Raw genomic sequence first — 16,300 nt, forward strand, 5'->3', positions numbered from 1 at the left:
AGTTCTTCCTGCCCCTGTGCAAGCACTTGGGAACAAGGTCTCCGCTTCCTTTCCAGGTGAACACAGAGAGGTCCAGAGGGGTGGTTTGTCTGGCCCATATTTACACTGCTCACTGGCAGCCACGTGCACCCGCTTGCCTGAGATGCCCAGTCTTGTGGACGCAGACAGGAAAAAGAGGAGGGGGCCTGAAAACTTATGGGCTGGCGGAGGCTGTGGGGCCCAGAGGCAGCAGCTCTTATCCCGCCTCCCAGGAAAGTGGGAAGGTCCTCAGAGAAAGAGTTAACCCTGCAGGGCTCTGGCAGCAGGTGGGCGTGTAGGCAGCTCCTGTCTCCTGCTTTGGGAGCCTGGAAGAGGTCTGAGCCTTCCCCCTGAGGCCTCGCGGCAAGGGGAAGGACCTTACCCTCCCTGATGTGTTGATGATACATACTTGCAAAGCTTGTTCCCTAAAGGATTTGAGCTGATTTCAAAAGCTAAACCTCTAAGTGAAGAAAGAAAGAACATTAGAAAGAGCTTAAGGTCAGCAGGAACCGTGGGGAAGCCCACAGACAAAAAATTAAAGACCAGGTGCCGTCCAAGTGGAGGTCCTTAACCGGGGCCATCGAGGGTCTGAAAAGTTAAAAGCCCCGCTCTGTGGTCTTCCAGCAGCTCTCAGGGCACCTGCTCATTTCGCTGTCACATACATGAGAAAGGTTCACATCCCTACCAGTCAGTGAGACCAGGGTCAGCCCGAGAGAGATTTGACTTACTTTGTCTACACAGGACATGGTAACAGTTAATGCAATGATTAAAAATCGTATTACTGCATTTTCAATGTACCCTCTTTAGCCTTGTGCAAGGAGGAAGAGAGAAATACGTTTACAGAGAGCTATGTTACAATGGTGCTTCACCTCTTTCTTCTGATGCCTTGACTGACTTCTCCCCCAACCACAGGCTGCTAGAAGTTGACATTTCCAGCAACAAGCTGTCCCATCTCCCGCCAGGATTCTTGCACCTCTCAAAACTTCAAAAACTGACAGCGTCAAAAAATTATTTAGAAAAATTGTTTGAAGAAGAAAGTGGTATGTTTTATCATCAGTGACCTGACTTCATTTGTCATTTTTTTCTTAATAGGATATTTTTACCAATTCATACCTTTCTTTTTCCCCAGCCACTAACTGGATTGGTTTGCGGAAGCTACAGGAACTTGATATTTCTGACAATAAATTGACAGAACTCCCTGCGCTTTTCCTTCATTCTTTCAAATCACTCAATTGTCTGAATGTCTCTAGAAACAACCTGAAGGTGTTTCCAGAAGCCTGGGCCTGCCCTTTGGTTAGTATGGGAATCATGAAAGGTGCAGTCACTCTGCTTCCCCCTTCTGCTCCCCGAACTCTTCGGGTGCTGTCTCGCTTCCTCCCCTAGGCGGCCACACTGGGCAACAGGATTGTTGTTCCCATGTATAGGCGAGCAGTGTCACTCACCAACCAGCAGCCGACTGTCTCGGGCGGGTCACTCACCTGAAAGCCAGCCCACTGGCTCTGGGCTTGAGATTCATACCCTTAATACCCACAGAACTGTCCACAGTTAACGCACAGGATGAGTTCTGCCCAAAAGTGGGGGTTCAGTTCCCTTAGGACAGCTATAAAATAAGAATAAAGAAAAGAAGAAGAAATGCCCTGCATCCATAGCACTGCTAATTAAACGCTGGTTTTGCTTCTTGGGAAGTTTGCTTGTGAAAACTAAGGGAACAGCATGAAGAATATTTGTGTTTTAGTGCTGTTTGTTTTAAACCAGAAAATTCTCCATCACTAGCATTAACATTTCCAGCTTAAACATATGTTTGTGGGAAACTAGCTCCTCTCGAGAGCACAGTCCTGAACTGTCCCATTATTTCCAAGAACAATGGGCCAGACACTCTGGAAGGAAGGGAAAGGACTATGAGCCGCCTGTCTCCCCCAGGAAACCATTCCTGTCCCTTCCTGGGAGCAGGGACAGGAAAATGGGCCAATGACAGTTTGTAACCTCTCAACTAACTGAATCATATTTATTCGAGGTTTATTGTAATGGTCTGATTTTTAACATCAAATTCAGAAGCAGTCTTTTTCATAGGCACCACTGCATTTAAAAAACTAATTCATATCTCATTCTCTTTCTTGTCAAACTCCTAGAAATGTTGTAAAGCATCCAAAAACGCCCTGGAATCTCTGCCAGACAAAATGGCCATCTTTTGGAAAAATCATCTTAAGGATGTCGATTTCTCAGAAAACGAACTCAAAGAAGTTCCCCTGGGGCTTTTTCAGCTCGACGTGAGTCTAATGGCCCTTTATTTGTCGTTTTCAGCTTTTGTGAGAAAATCACTCCATATTGCAGTGAAGTCTGTGTGCTTCTCCTGAGCTTCTGAGACAAAAGGAAAAAAAAAGGTTGAAAGAAAAGTTTAACTGTCAAAAATATACCTGGTTATGAGCAGAGGTTGAGAGAAAACGTGCAAAATGAGAACACCTATGCAAGGGCAGTGGGATTATGGGTTTTTATCCTCCAGGACTTTCTTTAATGTTGACGATTGTAAGCCCAGCCCCCAGCCCCTCTACCTGACCTTGCCTGGCTCTGCCCCTTCTCGGCTCCTGGGTGGGCCCCCCAGGTGGCCGGCGCATGAGGAAGAGGGAGCACTGACGTGCGGGCCCTTCGTGTGCCTGCCTCCCTCCCCAGAGGTGGCAGAACTGGAATTCCTGGGGGTTAGAAGCTTCTTTGGACGTGAATTCAGGAAAGTGCCTTTTTCCAGAGCCTTGTGTCCCCGCCCACCCTCCCTACCCCACAGCATGGGGCTGCTTTCTCACTGCAGGTTATGTCTGTTTTCCCCCACTCAAATGCAACCCTCTCAAGGCAGAGCATGGCTCATTCCTCACTTGGCGCCCAGGCCAGCCCCAGAGCCAGGCCTGATGTGTGTTTGCTGAAGCCACAGGGCGGCCCCTGGTTGAGCATACAGACCTCCGCCCCCAGTGCTGCCCTGCCGGCCACCTGGCCCCATGGCTCTGCTCCAAGGCCCAGTGCACGGCCCCCCACGTCCAGGGATCCCTAAAAGGCAGCGAAGGCCCTTCAACATGCATGTGCTCAGGAAGGAGGGCCATCAAGTCACAGGTACTGGGGCAAACAGAGGCAAAGAAAGGACCTCTGGGTGTGTCCATTGCAGGGGGATGCTAGTGCGTAAGAAGACCAGTCACTATTATCCACAGGGGCACCCCTGGCCAAAAGTTCACATCCACCGCCCAACCTCTGTTCTTGAGGAAGAGCCCCTGCACAGGTCCCCTGTTCTGAGTCTGTTTCCTCTTATTTCACACCAACAGCTAGCTGACTCGGTTTCCAGTTCCCACCGCAGCCAGAAGCAGCAAATCAAGAGGGAAAGAGCCCTGTACAGGACCTGACCACTCAGCCCTGTGGGAATTCATGTTCCTCTTCCAGATGGGGGTCAGGGAGGGCCTCCACTACCCCACTGCTGGTCCTGGGCCTGGCATGGGCAGGGCTCTAATAAGACATTCAGTGGATGGGCTGGCCGCAGGAGCTGCCCCTGATTCTGATGGTGGGAGCTGGCCTGGACCCCTTCCACAAAGGGGAAGACAAAAGTGTGCAGAGTAAGGAGTGTAGGGGAGGAAGACATTTCCTCTACCCGCTGTGGGTTCTTCTGGCCAGAGAATGAATTAAATTCACATGAGACAGAATAACAGGAGAAAATTAAACAAAGCTTTATAACATGTATACATGGGAGAGGCTCAGGCAACCTGAGCAACTTGCCAAAATGGCTGAAGCCCCCACCTTAAATATCATCCTCAGCTAAAGACAAAGGAGGAGGTTGGTGGCGGTTGGGGGGGGGGGAAGTCAGTTACAGGAGATTACCACACAAGTACAGTAAACAAGATGCAGATTTAAGTCCTTGCCTTTGGCATTGATTAAGAGTGTCTAGAGATAAAGTCATTCCCCTTCACAAAGGGTAAGTAAACTCTGCTTTTCAGAGTTTCTTTCCTGTCTGCAGTTTATTAAAAGTAACCAGACCCAAAAAATCCTCATGCCAAAGAGACATCTCTTGGAGTGGCCAATTCCCCTCCCCCACAGGGGATTAAAGTGGGGTGACCTGCTGGCCCCCCTGAGCCACCCCCATTGTGGATGGAATAGTTGGTGTCCCTGGGGATGACGTCAGGAAAGAGTTATAATCTGCCCCCTATGCTCTCATTAAAGTAAAACGCGTAACAAGTCCAAGGGCAGAGCCTTTCCCCTCGGTGATGGGTTTGCCTGCAGAGCCTGCATGAGGTTGGTGGACATAGAGGGCAGGGGCCAGGCGGTCAACGAGAGCACCGCAGGCACAACAGTGGCCCGGGGCACCAGGCCAGCAGAGGGAGCAGGACTGGGGAGGTCACCCTCGGTGTCACTGCTGCCACCCTGCCCTGTCTGGGGCATCACCTGGGCCAGCCCAAGGCAGCATCATGCTGTGCCCCCACCCGTGGTGACATCAAGGCCTCCAGGACCTTCAGAGTCAGTTGCTGTTCCCAAGACAGACCCACAGATAGTCATCATTCTTAAGAAGCCTCCACACTGAGAAGTACTGGGACTCCTTTCCTTCTGGAATAATTGCCTCCCACTGATCTGGAGGCAGGGCCCTCCTGTAAATTGTCCCGTCTGCTCTGTTTGGTATAACTTCCTGAGTTCTCAGACACTCCTGGACTCACCGTGAAGGTGACTGGGCTGTACTCATTGGGCTGCCCTGTCACGGACCTGACCTTGCTCTTCAGTTCTCCTCACCTTTGGGATTTGACAGCATCTTTTCCTCTCTCTGTCTGTCCCAGACCCTCATGTTCTTGAGGTTACAGGGAAACCAGCTGGTGGCACTGCCACCTCAAGAGAAGTGGACCTGCAGACAACTCAAAACACTGGATCTCTCCAGAAACCTGTTCGGCAAGTAAGTAGGGGTCTCCATCCCTGGCAGCTTCTGAAATGTGTGTGGCTACAGTCGGGTAGATGCTTGGGGTGGCATCTCTGTTAGCTAGTTAGGGCTGCTGTGACAAAATGCCACGCGTTGTTTGAGGGGCTGAAACAACAGACATTTATTTCCTCACAGTTCTGGAGACTGGAAATCCGAGGTCAAGGTACCGGCAGGGTTGGCTTCTCCTGAGGCCTCTCTCCTTGGCACATAGATGGCTTAGATGGCCGCCTTCTCCCTGGGTCCTCACGTGGTCGTCCCTCTGTGTGTGTCTGTGTCCTAATCTCCTCTTCCTATAGGGACATCAGTCAGATTGGATTACAGTCCATTCACATGACCTCATTTTACCTTAATCACCTCTGTAAAGACCCATCTCCAAATGCAGTCACATTCTGAGGTCCTGGGGGTCAGGACTTCAACATATGAGTTTCAAGGAGGAGAGGCAGAATTCAGCCCATAACAGTATCCTCCCATTTCTAATTTTTTTTCTAAAGATTTTATTTTTCCTTTTTCTCCCAAAGCCCCCCGGCACATAGTTATGTATTTTTAGTTGTGGGTCCTTCTAGTTGTGGTACATGGGATGCCACCTCAGCATGGCCTGATGAGTGGTGCCATGTCCACACAGGATTCGAGCTAGTGAAACCCAGGGCCATTGAAGCGGAGGTGCGAGCCCAACCACTCGCCATGGGGCCGGCCCCATCATTTCTAATTTTTAAAGGCTCCTAGAGAATCTCCTCACTTCAGCCTAACCTCTCATTCTGTTCAAAAGTTTTTGCCGATCACTAACCGATACCTAGATAGAATAAAAAGTGTGCCCCCAAGGTCTTCTAATAAGAGGTGAAAATCTCGGGACAAGCCCAGCTGACCCTCGGGGCCCAGGAGACCAGCCTTCCTGGTTCACTTGCTGAAGGCCACTTCTGCAGTGTCTCAGCAGAACTCACACCCCAAAGAGAAGTCCCCCGTGTGCAGCATAAACTGGAGCAGCCACTGGAATGGGCCTTCCTGCCAGGCACAGAAAAGCTCACACCTGCCTGAAATGGAAAAGCTCCAGAATGGAAACCACCAGTCATGCCAGCGTTAGATCACCCTCTGTGGATGTTTTTCCCCCAAAAGACTCCTGAGCACAGCTGGTGCAATTAGCGGGCAGTAGCTATTGAGGCTTACACATCAGCTGCGGGGAGCCCAAACACCCTGCTGATGGAATTTTCTCCCGAGTCTCTGCATGCTTTGGCATTGTATAGTCATAGCCAAAATAATAATGTTTTTGTCGTGCTTTCCTCAAATTTTGACGTTTTTTGCCCCTACAGAAATGAAGACGGACTTAAAACAAAGCGGATTTCCTTTTTCACCACCAGAGGCCGCCAGCGTTCAGGGACTGAGCCAGGTGTGTGTCAGAGCTGGGAGGCGAGACAGCTGGGCAGGCTGCTCCCTGCTCCACCAGGAGGGGGTCGCCCTTCTATGGGGCTTTCCCCTGCAATGCCCTGTGGGAGTGCCAGACATGGTCACGTTTGACTGAAAAGGCTGGAAGTGAACTGTGCCCATTGCTCGTGTCACACGTGTGGCCTGCAAGTATCCTGAAACCCCCTTTCCTGTCTGCAGTCCAGAGACTAGTAGCTGCTGTGTGGGGATGGCCTGCTGCGTGTGAGCACTGCCCTAGACACGTTAAATATGTTCGAGTCTTTCTTTAAGCCTTACAACATGAGCTATAGATTGTGGTTTCCCATTTTGCGGATGAGGAAACCAAGGCTCCCGGAGTATCTTACTCGGCTTGAGCTTCCATAACAAAGTGCCACAGCCTATGTGGCTTAAACAGCAGAAACATTACCTCACAGTTCTGGATGCTGGAAGCCTAGATCAGGGTGCCAGCATGGTTAGGTCCTGGTGAGAGCTCTCCTGCTGGCTTGCAGATGGCTGCCTTCTTGCTGTGTCTCACATAGCAGAGAGAGAGAGCAAGCTCTCTGGTGTCTCTTCTTATAAGGGCACTAATATCATGGGAGTTCCATCTCGTGACCTCATCCAACCCTAATCACCTCCCAAAAACCCTTTCTCCTAATGCCATCACATTGGGGGTTAGGGCTTCAATGTATGGAATTGGGGAGACACAATTCAGTCTGTAGCAGAGGGGTTGACTCATGTCACATGGCGGCTTGGTGGCAGAGCCAGGTTTCGTGCTAGCCCTGTGGGACTCCAGCACTGGAGCCAGGGGGACAGCACTATGAAGTCTTTACTGCCACGCTGCAGCATCTCGTGAAGTCCACACGGGAGCACAGCCACCCCCAGTCCCACAGGCCGTCCTGGCTAGGCTGAGATCCCAGAGGGGCTTGGGGTCTGTCCCCAAATTCATCAGAAACAGAACTTTCCCTAGAATATTTGTACTGGTCACACAACAAGGACACTTCAGCAGAGACTGTTTCTAGGAAAACAAGTTCTTCTCGTTGGTTGTCTTCTGTGAGGTACCAGGAGGAGGTGTGGACCTGTCCTTCACAAACAACCAGCCCTACTTTTTAACCTGAAAGCTAAGCCTTCTAAAGCCAGCCACGCTCACAGAAATACCCCTCAGGATGCTGCCCCATAGAACAGGAACCAATATTTAGGTCATTTTAAACGTAATACAACTTTCTTCCTCAGCCTAATAGATCTAAGTTGGCAAGTGCCCTTTAAGTACAGATCATGTGAGGTGGGCTTAAGAAATGCCACAGGGGCCAAGACACCTTTGCAAGAGGTGAACCAAATGGTCTGTCCACCTGTTGCCCTTTTTGATGATCTGATGTGCGTGTGTATACATATGATATGCACATGTCAGTCATGTATGACTGTATGTACATATGACTGAAAAAGGAACACAACATCAGTGGAACAGGTAAGCATCCAGACACAGACCTAAGTAAATACGAGAACTTAATATGTGACCAAGGAGGCGTTTCAGTGTAGTGGGAAAGATTGTTTTACTGTTTCAGTAAATGGTGCTGGTGTAGTGCTCGGCCGGCTGGAAGGGAAAATCATGATGCTGGATGCTACCTTACAGCAATCACAAAAATGTCCACAGGGGTGGCAGCTTTCAGTGTAAAAGAAAAATAAAACATTTAAAAGAATATATGTATAATTTGGGGATGGGGAACGCCTTTAAAAACTAGGTGGGAAATCCAGAACTCATTTAAAAAAGGCCAAAATCTTGGACTTTGTAAAAATTGAAAAGCTTTTGTTCAGTGAAAGGCCTCATAAACAAAGTCATAATGCAAACAGACTGAGAAGAAATATTGGCAACACAAATGGTTGCAACATACATTGGCTTAAGTCCTTAATATACAAAGACTGCTTACAAATTGATTTGAAAAAGACAACCCAATAGGCAAAAAATGGACAATGAATATAAACAGTTCACAGAAAAGGAAGTGCAGATGGCCCAGCAACAAATGAAAAGGCCCTGCACCACACTAATAGGGAAATATGATTAGGAATTTCATCACTGATCCTTTTTAAAACTTTGGACTTAGGACTTTGGAAATTGAATCTGGACATAGGGATTTCACTTAGGAGGAAGGAGAAACAAACACCTTCTTCTCATTAATGCCAAAATGGGGTGATGGGCATGAGAAGCCTTGCGGGTATGGATCTCAGTCCTGCTTCCATCGCTGTGGGTTGAGCCTCATATGTTTGGGTTGACCAGAAACATGTCCCCAGTTTAGAAATGCAGACCATGCAGAAGTGCACGAGGAGGTGGGCCCAACCCCCACTGGGGCCAGCTACTCCCCCAGGAAGCCACCAGAGTACAAGGACAAAGGCACATAACGAAAAGCGCATAGGAACATGTACTGATGTTCTGGAAAACGATTTTGCTGGTGGCCTGCAGGAGCGTGTCTGGGGAGCTAGGTGAGGAAGCCACACCTCTTGGGAGTTTCCCTGGCAGAAATGGATCATGGCCTTGGCATATGACAAAGGCCTCTTGATTTTTTAAATTTTGTCTAGAAAGTTGAGGCTCACACCCTGGTGAAAAGAAGGAGGCCCATTGCAAACCCTTTTCCTCAGTAGGATTATTCTCTCGGGGGGCCGTTGACCCTTGGGTAAGGAATTGTCTATAAAAGATAACTTGTTTGCAGATGAATAGTAAAATTCCAAGTAGATTTATGTACGTTCAAGTAGTCTTATTTGTGCAGTGGCCTCATCCAAAAATAATTTGGATGGCCATTTTTACGGTAAAATTTAGACCAGCAGAGTCATAAATAACTTATGAATAAATAACTGCAGTTCATAAATACCTCGAGCTGTGCTCTCCCCACTCCGGTTTCCATAGTTTCCACCTGGGCCAGGGGGCCTCTGACAGGTGTTGCCTCCGTCTGCAGTACAAGCTCCTATTCCATCTGTCTGCTGCTTAAAGAGGCTTCATAAACACCAAGGTGAAACTTTAAAATTGGAAAGCACGGAGGCCGGGTGCTCAGAATGTGGCCTCTGGGAAGAAAGTGAGCCTTTCTAATGACTGACGTTCTTTTAATGTGAATTAGGGCAAGCTAAAGTTGATCCTTCTTTTTCATTGAAAAACAAAAGCAGCCTTTTTGGACATTTCCTTATGGAACAGGGTCTAGGACAAAGCCATCTTTAGAGTCTGCTGTTCCTCTATTTCCCTGGGGGCACTGCCTTGAGTCCCGTTCACATTGCGGCTGGCTGGGCAGATTTTCCAGGTGCCCATTTCGGCATTCTGTTATCGTCTCTCCCAGAACATTCTCTGAGGCCAGGTTACCCCATCACCATTGATGCCGCAGCGACATGTATGGAGAAAAGCCAGCGCTAAGGGGGAAGTTGTGATCAAGGACAGAGGAACACCGATTGAGCCCAACAAAAGAGTCCGCGTCTCTATCTCGCGTGCCTGGCAGAGAACCGAGGGAGAGGGCTGTCAGCCAGTTGTTTTATCTGAATGCTCCGGGCTGCAAGGGACCGTTGGGGCTGCGCTGTCCTGCCCCCTCTCCCCGCCTTAGGAGGGAGGATAAAGCCCTCAGAGGTTCTGCTGAAACCCAAACCTCTGATTCCCATCAGGGTGTGTTTCCAAGCTCTCCGCCGCATTCTTTCTCAACACACACTCCGGTGCCCGTGGAAACAGCAGATTTGACGTGATTTTCATGGTAATCTCGTAATTAGCCTAATTAATGAAGCCACTTAAATACTAGACAGTTGGCTTGTTTTTCAGAGAGTGCCATCTTAGGAAGTATGAAAACTGAGCCCATATAATTATGTTTTAGTTAACGAGCCTCTTTTAATTGAAGAAGTAACACATGTACATGGTAAACAACACTTTTGAACAGTACCAGAAAGCACGGAATGAGTCTCCCATCTCCTAGTAATTCCCCTCCCCAGAGACAACTGTGGAATTTCATGTGTCTCTGGTAACAATTATGTTTGTGTCTAACATACATGTGTGCCATATACATATATATGTGCACACATGCCTATAACCGCATGTAACATATATACATGCATATGGGCATGTGTGAAATGTGTGCACATGTCTATAACATCATATAACATGCACACGCATTTGTGCATATATGTGCACACTCACCTATAACATCATATAACATGCACACGTTTGTGCATGTGATATGTGTACACACACCTGTAACATTGTATAACATGTACATGCGTTTGTGTGAGTAACATGTGTACACACACCTGTAACACCATATAACATACACATGCATTTGTGCATGTGATATGTGTATGCCTATAACACCATATAACATGTACATGCATTTGCACATATGTGGTGTGTGTACACATACGTATAACATCATACAACATATTTACAAGCATTTATGTGTTGCAATGTGTGTAAAAATGCCTGTAACATCATATGCCACATTACATGCATTGTGTATGTGTGCACATGCATACGACATCATGTGACATATTTGCATATACCTGTGGTGTGTGTACACACCTGTATATAACATACATAAATGGAGTGTGTGTTTGCTCACGTCTGCACACGTTTTGTGGTATACAAATTAAGCCTCTAGATACCTGATTCCACACCTTGCTTTTTCGATTCACCAGTATCTCTTGAGTATCACTTCATACCCGTACATGTAGACCTGCCCCGTGCTTTATAATAGTCGTATATTATCCCGTTACACATTGAACCAACCACCTGTGGGTGGCTGTCTTCTATCTTTGCCATTACAGTGTGCCACTGAGTGTCCTTGTTCTCACGTCTGCCACACATGCAATGATGTATGTAGGACATCCTAGAACTAGAGTCCCTAGGTCGATAAGATGAGCATCTCGTTCTGACAGACTTGCCAGAGGTGGCACCATTTTATACACCCACCTGGCCTCCACGCCATGCTAGTCCAGAAATATTTTCAAATGTACCGCCTGTTTTGCCATTTCTTTGCAGCATGCGTGCTAGAATTTCCAGCCTTCCTAAGTGAGTCTTTGGAAGTCCTTTGTCTGAACGACAATCACCTGGACATAGTCCCGCCCTCAGTTTGCCTACTGAAGAGCTTATCAGAACTCTACTTGGGGAAGTAAGTATACAGCCGCACTGGCCCTCTAGCCCTTCTTGCCCAGGGAGGCAGAATGTCCTCCTGTAAACCGTCTGAGGATGCAGAAGCCAGGGAGAAAGAAGCCATCTATTTACCAAGAAGCAGCAGTGGGATTTTTAGAACCAGGCTTAGTCAAGGAGATGGGGTGGGGTGGGGGCGTGGAGGATGGGTAATGAGGCAGTGATGTGCACTTTGCCACTATGCTCAGTCACAGTGAGAACTGCTCCATCATTCATCCTTTCATTTATTGAGTACCTACAGCCAGGCACTGCCGGGGGCGGAGGGGTTCAGACAGTGTGAAAAACTTGGTGAAGATATAAGGTAATTCAGGTCACATTGGCTTTTCAAGAAGAGGTAGTAATAATCTTTATGGTAGTGTAATGAATAGAAGAGACAGGAAAGTTGGGGGAGGGGACCCAGTTCTAAGCCATGGGGATGTGCAAAGACAGAGCTGCCATTTGTACCACTGACTTTCCAGGGAGAAAGGCTTTGGAATTAGTATTTAAATGGAACACTTGAAACCAGGGCCCAAGACATCGGGCATGGGGTGCAGGTTGTTGGTGGCCCCTGCAGGCCCCAGAGGCTGACCTGTGTGTGTGGTGTGTGTTCTCCTGTGGTGTGTTTGTGCCCTCAGCAATCCTGGCCTCCGGGAGCTCCCTCCCGAGCTGGGGCAGCTGGGCAACCTGTGGCAGTTGGACGTTGAAGACCTGAACATCAGCAACGTGCCTGCAGAGATCAGAAAAGAAGGTAGGTTTCCTCGGCATCACTCTCTTGGAAAGACAGCTCAAGCCCAGTTGTTAAGGACCTGGGTTGGAAATACCTGGGGGACCCGTGGAGCCCAGCTCTGGTCTCCGTGTTTGTGAAGATGCTGTATAATGATCCAGAAAGCAGTAGTGGCTGAGGGCCATTGTATTGCGATTGACCATGTGATAAAACTATGACCCTACAGACGGCAAGGGTGTTGTCTTTAGGTCCTTGACTTTTAGACTTCAGTTTTGGGGTGATTGGTATATCACTTTCCCTTTATCAGACCCAATAGTCCTCTCAACTCACCCCATTAAAACACATAGAAATGTTCCTTCAAGACACTATTTTGTTTCCAAGAGATGTGAGCATATTCCTACCTATAGGTCAGCGGCAGCATCTACTTTTCCCTTCTGTGATTCTGCATAGGCCCCAAAGCAATGTTGTCTTACCTGCGTGCCCAGCTGCGGAGAGCGGAGAAGTGCAAGCTGATGAAGATGATCATTGTGGGTCCTCCGCGCCAGGGCAAGTCCACCCTCCTGGAGATCTTGCAGACGGGGAGGGCCCCCCAGGTGGTGCACGGCGAGGCCACCATCAGGACCACCAAGTGGGAGCTCCAGAGGCCAGCTGGCTCGAGAGCCAAGGTCAAGGATGGTCGGCGTGCTCAGTCGCCATGGGTGGGAGGGAACTTCCCTGGGCCCCTTCTCCCTTCTCTCCACAGTCCAAGATTTTCTCAGCCCGGTGTCTGAGACCCAGGATATTTGCAGGGGCCACTGCGTGCTGTTTCAAACCAGCTCCTGCCAAGGGCAGTGAATAATTTCTTAACATGACCTTATAGTTTTTCTGTTATAGCTAAGTTGAGGCTCTGAGACAGTGGTTCTTAACTCTGGCTGTCTGTTAGATTTCTTTGATGAGCTTTTAAAGACAGCAGTGGCTCCAAAGATTGCGATTCAAGTCGTCTGGTGTAGGGCCGCTCCCCAGGCCTACAAACGAACTACTACCATCGGCAGTGAGACACACCATCACCTGCTCCAAATGGGGAGGCTGAGAAAGCACCCCTGGAGTGAGGGCACTGTGCTCCCTGACACCTGCTTTCACCCCAAGCTCTGAAAAGTCTAGTTTTTAAGCCCAATTTAAAATGAATCTTTCAATGAACCTGTTAATCATCCTGTTTTCCATTCAGTATGCGACAAATGAAAATGAAAATGGCCTTGCACTTGAGTCAGAGAAAGGAGTCTGTGGGATACTGTTGGGACAGAACACAGCACAGGGCCGTTAGCTGTTTCTCCCAGAGCGGGGAACGAACACACGCTGATAATGCTTCCCTTACGTGTGGCCGTATTCATGGTTACACAGAGCCACGCAGGGATCCAGCTGCAAGGAGGCTGTGGAAAACCAAGGGGCCTTGAGGCCAGAGGCTGCGTGATTGTCCTCACAGCCCCCGGCCCCGTGCCAGCTACAGACAGGTTTTGCTGCGGAGTCTTTCACACAAAATCACTTTCCAAGTCAGAGAGATGTAAGTCAAGTCCTTAGGCATTTAAACCGAGTCTATATTTTAACAGGGACTCAGAAAATGGTCCTCTGAAGAACAAAGTCCGCCTGTTAGGGCCAGAACAGTCAAATAATCAATACTAGCCACCCCCCCAACACCCCAGGAGTGAACCCAGCTAACTCACGTCTGAAGGTTTTCTCAAGTAACCACAGTCCCTGGATTCCCTCCTGCATTTTTAAGCAATTATTCATTGTCACTTTCTTCCTTCTGTTCTTTAGCAAATGGTTGTCAGAAGCCTGAGGGGTGAATTATTATTTCCATTTTTGCTGTCCTTCAGCACCCCCCCCCCTTCTGCCATCATTAAAGTTTCCCCCTCCTTTCGTGGGAGGACAACCACCTGAGCTTTCCAACGCCGAGCCCGTAACTCTCTCTGTGGCTGGGCCCTCAGCCAGTTTAGAACAGCTGTCTGTTTTCATCTCTGTACAAAAGCAGGCCAGACTGCAGCATCGTGGAAACGAGTCTTTGCTACAGAGAACTGCAGGCTTAGCTGCTCGGGCCAGACTCTGACCTCATAGAATGATAGAGAAACCACCGTTTAGACAGCCTTTCCCGGCAGCCCAACAGCTAATCTTTTGTTTGATTTCCCCGTCAGGGCAGTTTCCCATCATCCTTGGTGGGCGCCGCCCTCTGACCTACACGAGTTCGGAGGCCCGTCTCCTTGGCCTTGCCCTCGCACAGATGGAGGTTAAGCCTTGGTGCGAGCGCTGACGTCAGCACCAGGGCTTCCTCCAGCAGGATGGCTCCTGACCATCTGAAGCCGAGGTGGAGGCAGGACAATGCCCTCCAATGTTCCACAGACACAGAGAGACACAAACGACCCCACCCTCGGGAACCGGCGTCTAGGGCCTGGTCCCCTGCTCTGTTAGCAGGAGAGGGAAGCCTCCAGAAGCCCACCTCTGTGTCTCTGGGCCCCTTCCCTCGCTTAGATTACTGATTCCTGACACCAACGGCAGGGCAGGCAAAGCTTTCCCACTGTCGTGTCTTTCTCAGGCCCCCAAGTGCAGTGTTCAAAGCGATCAGTTACCTGAATTTGATTGACTAAAATCTTGGTTTCTAAAACACCTCCTTGTCCCTGCCTTGTCGCTCAAGTAGGTTGAGTCCGTGGAGTTCAACGTCTGGGACATCGGCGGGCCCGCCAGCATGGCCACGGTCAACCAGTGCTTCTTCACAGATAAGGCCCTGTATGTGGTAGTCTGGAACCTGGCGCTGGGGGAGGAGGCTGTGGCCAACCTCCAGTTCTGGCTGCTCAACATCGAGGTAAGGAGGCGCCAGCCCTCCATCCTCAGTCCCCAGAGTGTCACAGGGGTCCGGCCACTTCTCTGAAGCATCCCCCTTTATTGAGGAAAAAAATAAATCGTTAGGGAGAAATGCTTTGCATTTTGGTGGGCTCTCACAGAGGGCCCCCAAATCATAGGTCACAAGGAAGCCCTGAAAACCCTTCTCGGCCAGATGGTGGGTGGTGTGCTTAGAATTTTCTTCTACCTTAAATTTAAGAGCCCCCCCCCCCCCCCCCCGCCCCACCTTGGGCTCAAAAGGGAGAAGCGTCCACTCTCAAGTGTAAAGGTGATGGGCGCCTGGATGCAGGCCACTGCCTCAGGTAGCTGACGCACTGTCTGAAGGGATCAGAAATCCAGCCTCATGGGAGGAGTCATGGGTGCCTCACACACCCCTCAGTGTCATTACAGGCCCTCAAGGCTTACAGAGAGGAATGCAGGGCACTGGCTGGGTGATGACAGGCTGAGGGAGGGCCACGGTGTCCAGGGTCGCACACCCGTGCTCCAGGGGAGCTGTTCCTGTCCCTTGTTTGAGTCAAGGGAGCTGGTGCTCAGCCGCAGGGCTCTCTCTCACAGGCCAAGGCCCCAAACGCCGTGGTGCTGGTCGTCGGAACACACCTGGACTTGATCGAAACCAAGTTCCGTGTGGAGAGAATCGCGACACTGCGGGCCTACGTGCTGGCGCTCTGCCGCTCGCCCTCCGGGTCCAGGGCCACCGGCTTCCCAGACATCACCTTCAAACACTTACAGTGAGTGTCCCCCAGCCTCCTGCTCACTCCGACCTCACACCTGGCATGGCTGCCAGTCCCTCACTTCTTCATCTTCCTGGGGATGCCTGGGACCTGCCCGCGGAGGGCTCCTGAGCCAGGGGCTGGGCTCCTCTGGGGCCCCTTCCAGGGTTAAGGGTCGCAGCTTGACCCCTAGAGCTGACCCAGCCCTGGGGAGGGTGAGAACCTACTAGAGGCCTGGCAGGGCAGGGTCTGGAAACGTCCTCTCTGTGCTTCCTTTCTGGCTCCACCCACCACCCCACAGTGGCCAGTGCCGAGCATGCGCAGCCCCCATGGGACCAGGAGATGTAAACTTGTTCACCACCCGTTACATCTATTGATCACTGATCAAGAACAGATCCCAGGTGTGGTCCTGGTCCTGGCCCCATATTCGGTCTGAGTGGTCCAGAAGGGGCTGGGATGGGGGAGGTCAGAGTCAGGGTCAGGATGGGTCACTGCCTATGGGACCAGCGTCCTGGGCT

The 16,300-nt window shown here is 49.9% G+C and overlaps 1 protein-coding gene across 3 annotated transcripts in view; it reads left to right on the forward strand.

Moving 5' to 3' along the window:
* LRRK1 (leucine rich repeat kinase 1) overlaps window positions 1–16,300 on the forward strand; it is a 129,008-nt gene that overhangs the window by 81,690 nt on the left and 31,018 nt on the right. For all 3 annotated transcript variants that reach the window (XM_023651451.2, XM_023651452.2, XM_070268221.1), the window contains 10 exons: window positions 931–1,058; window positions 1,148–1,311; window positions 2,148–2,285; window positions 4,812–4,924; window positions 6,253–6,329; window positions 11,334–11,463; window positions 12,116–12,228; window positions 12,655–12,869; window positions 14,870–15,034; window positions 15,628–15,800. In XM_023651451.2, coding sequence (XP_023507219.2) covers window positions 931–1,058; window positions 1,148–1,311; window positions 2,148–2,285; window positions 4,812–4,924; window positions 6,253–6,329; window positions 11,334–11,463; window positions 12,116–12,228; window positions 12,655–12,869; window positions 14,870–15,034; window positions 15,628–15,800 — 1,416 coding nt within the window. The remainder of the gene's footprint in view (window positions 1–930; window positions 1,059–1,147; window positions 1,312–2,147; window positions 2,286–4,811; window positions 4,925–6,252; window positions 6,330–11,333; window positions 11,464–12,115; window positions 12,229–12,654; window positions 12,870–14,869; window positions 15,035–15,627; window positions 15,801–16,300) is intronic.

The sequence above is a fragment of the Equus caballus genome, chromosome 1, assembly GCF_041296265.1.
Source record: "Equus caballus isolate H_3958 breed thoroughbred chromosome 1, TB-T2T, whole genome shotgun sequence".
Taxonomy (NCBI): Eukaryota; Metazoa; Chordata; class Mammalia; order Perissodactyla; family Equidae; genus Equus; species Equus caballus.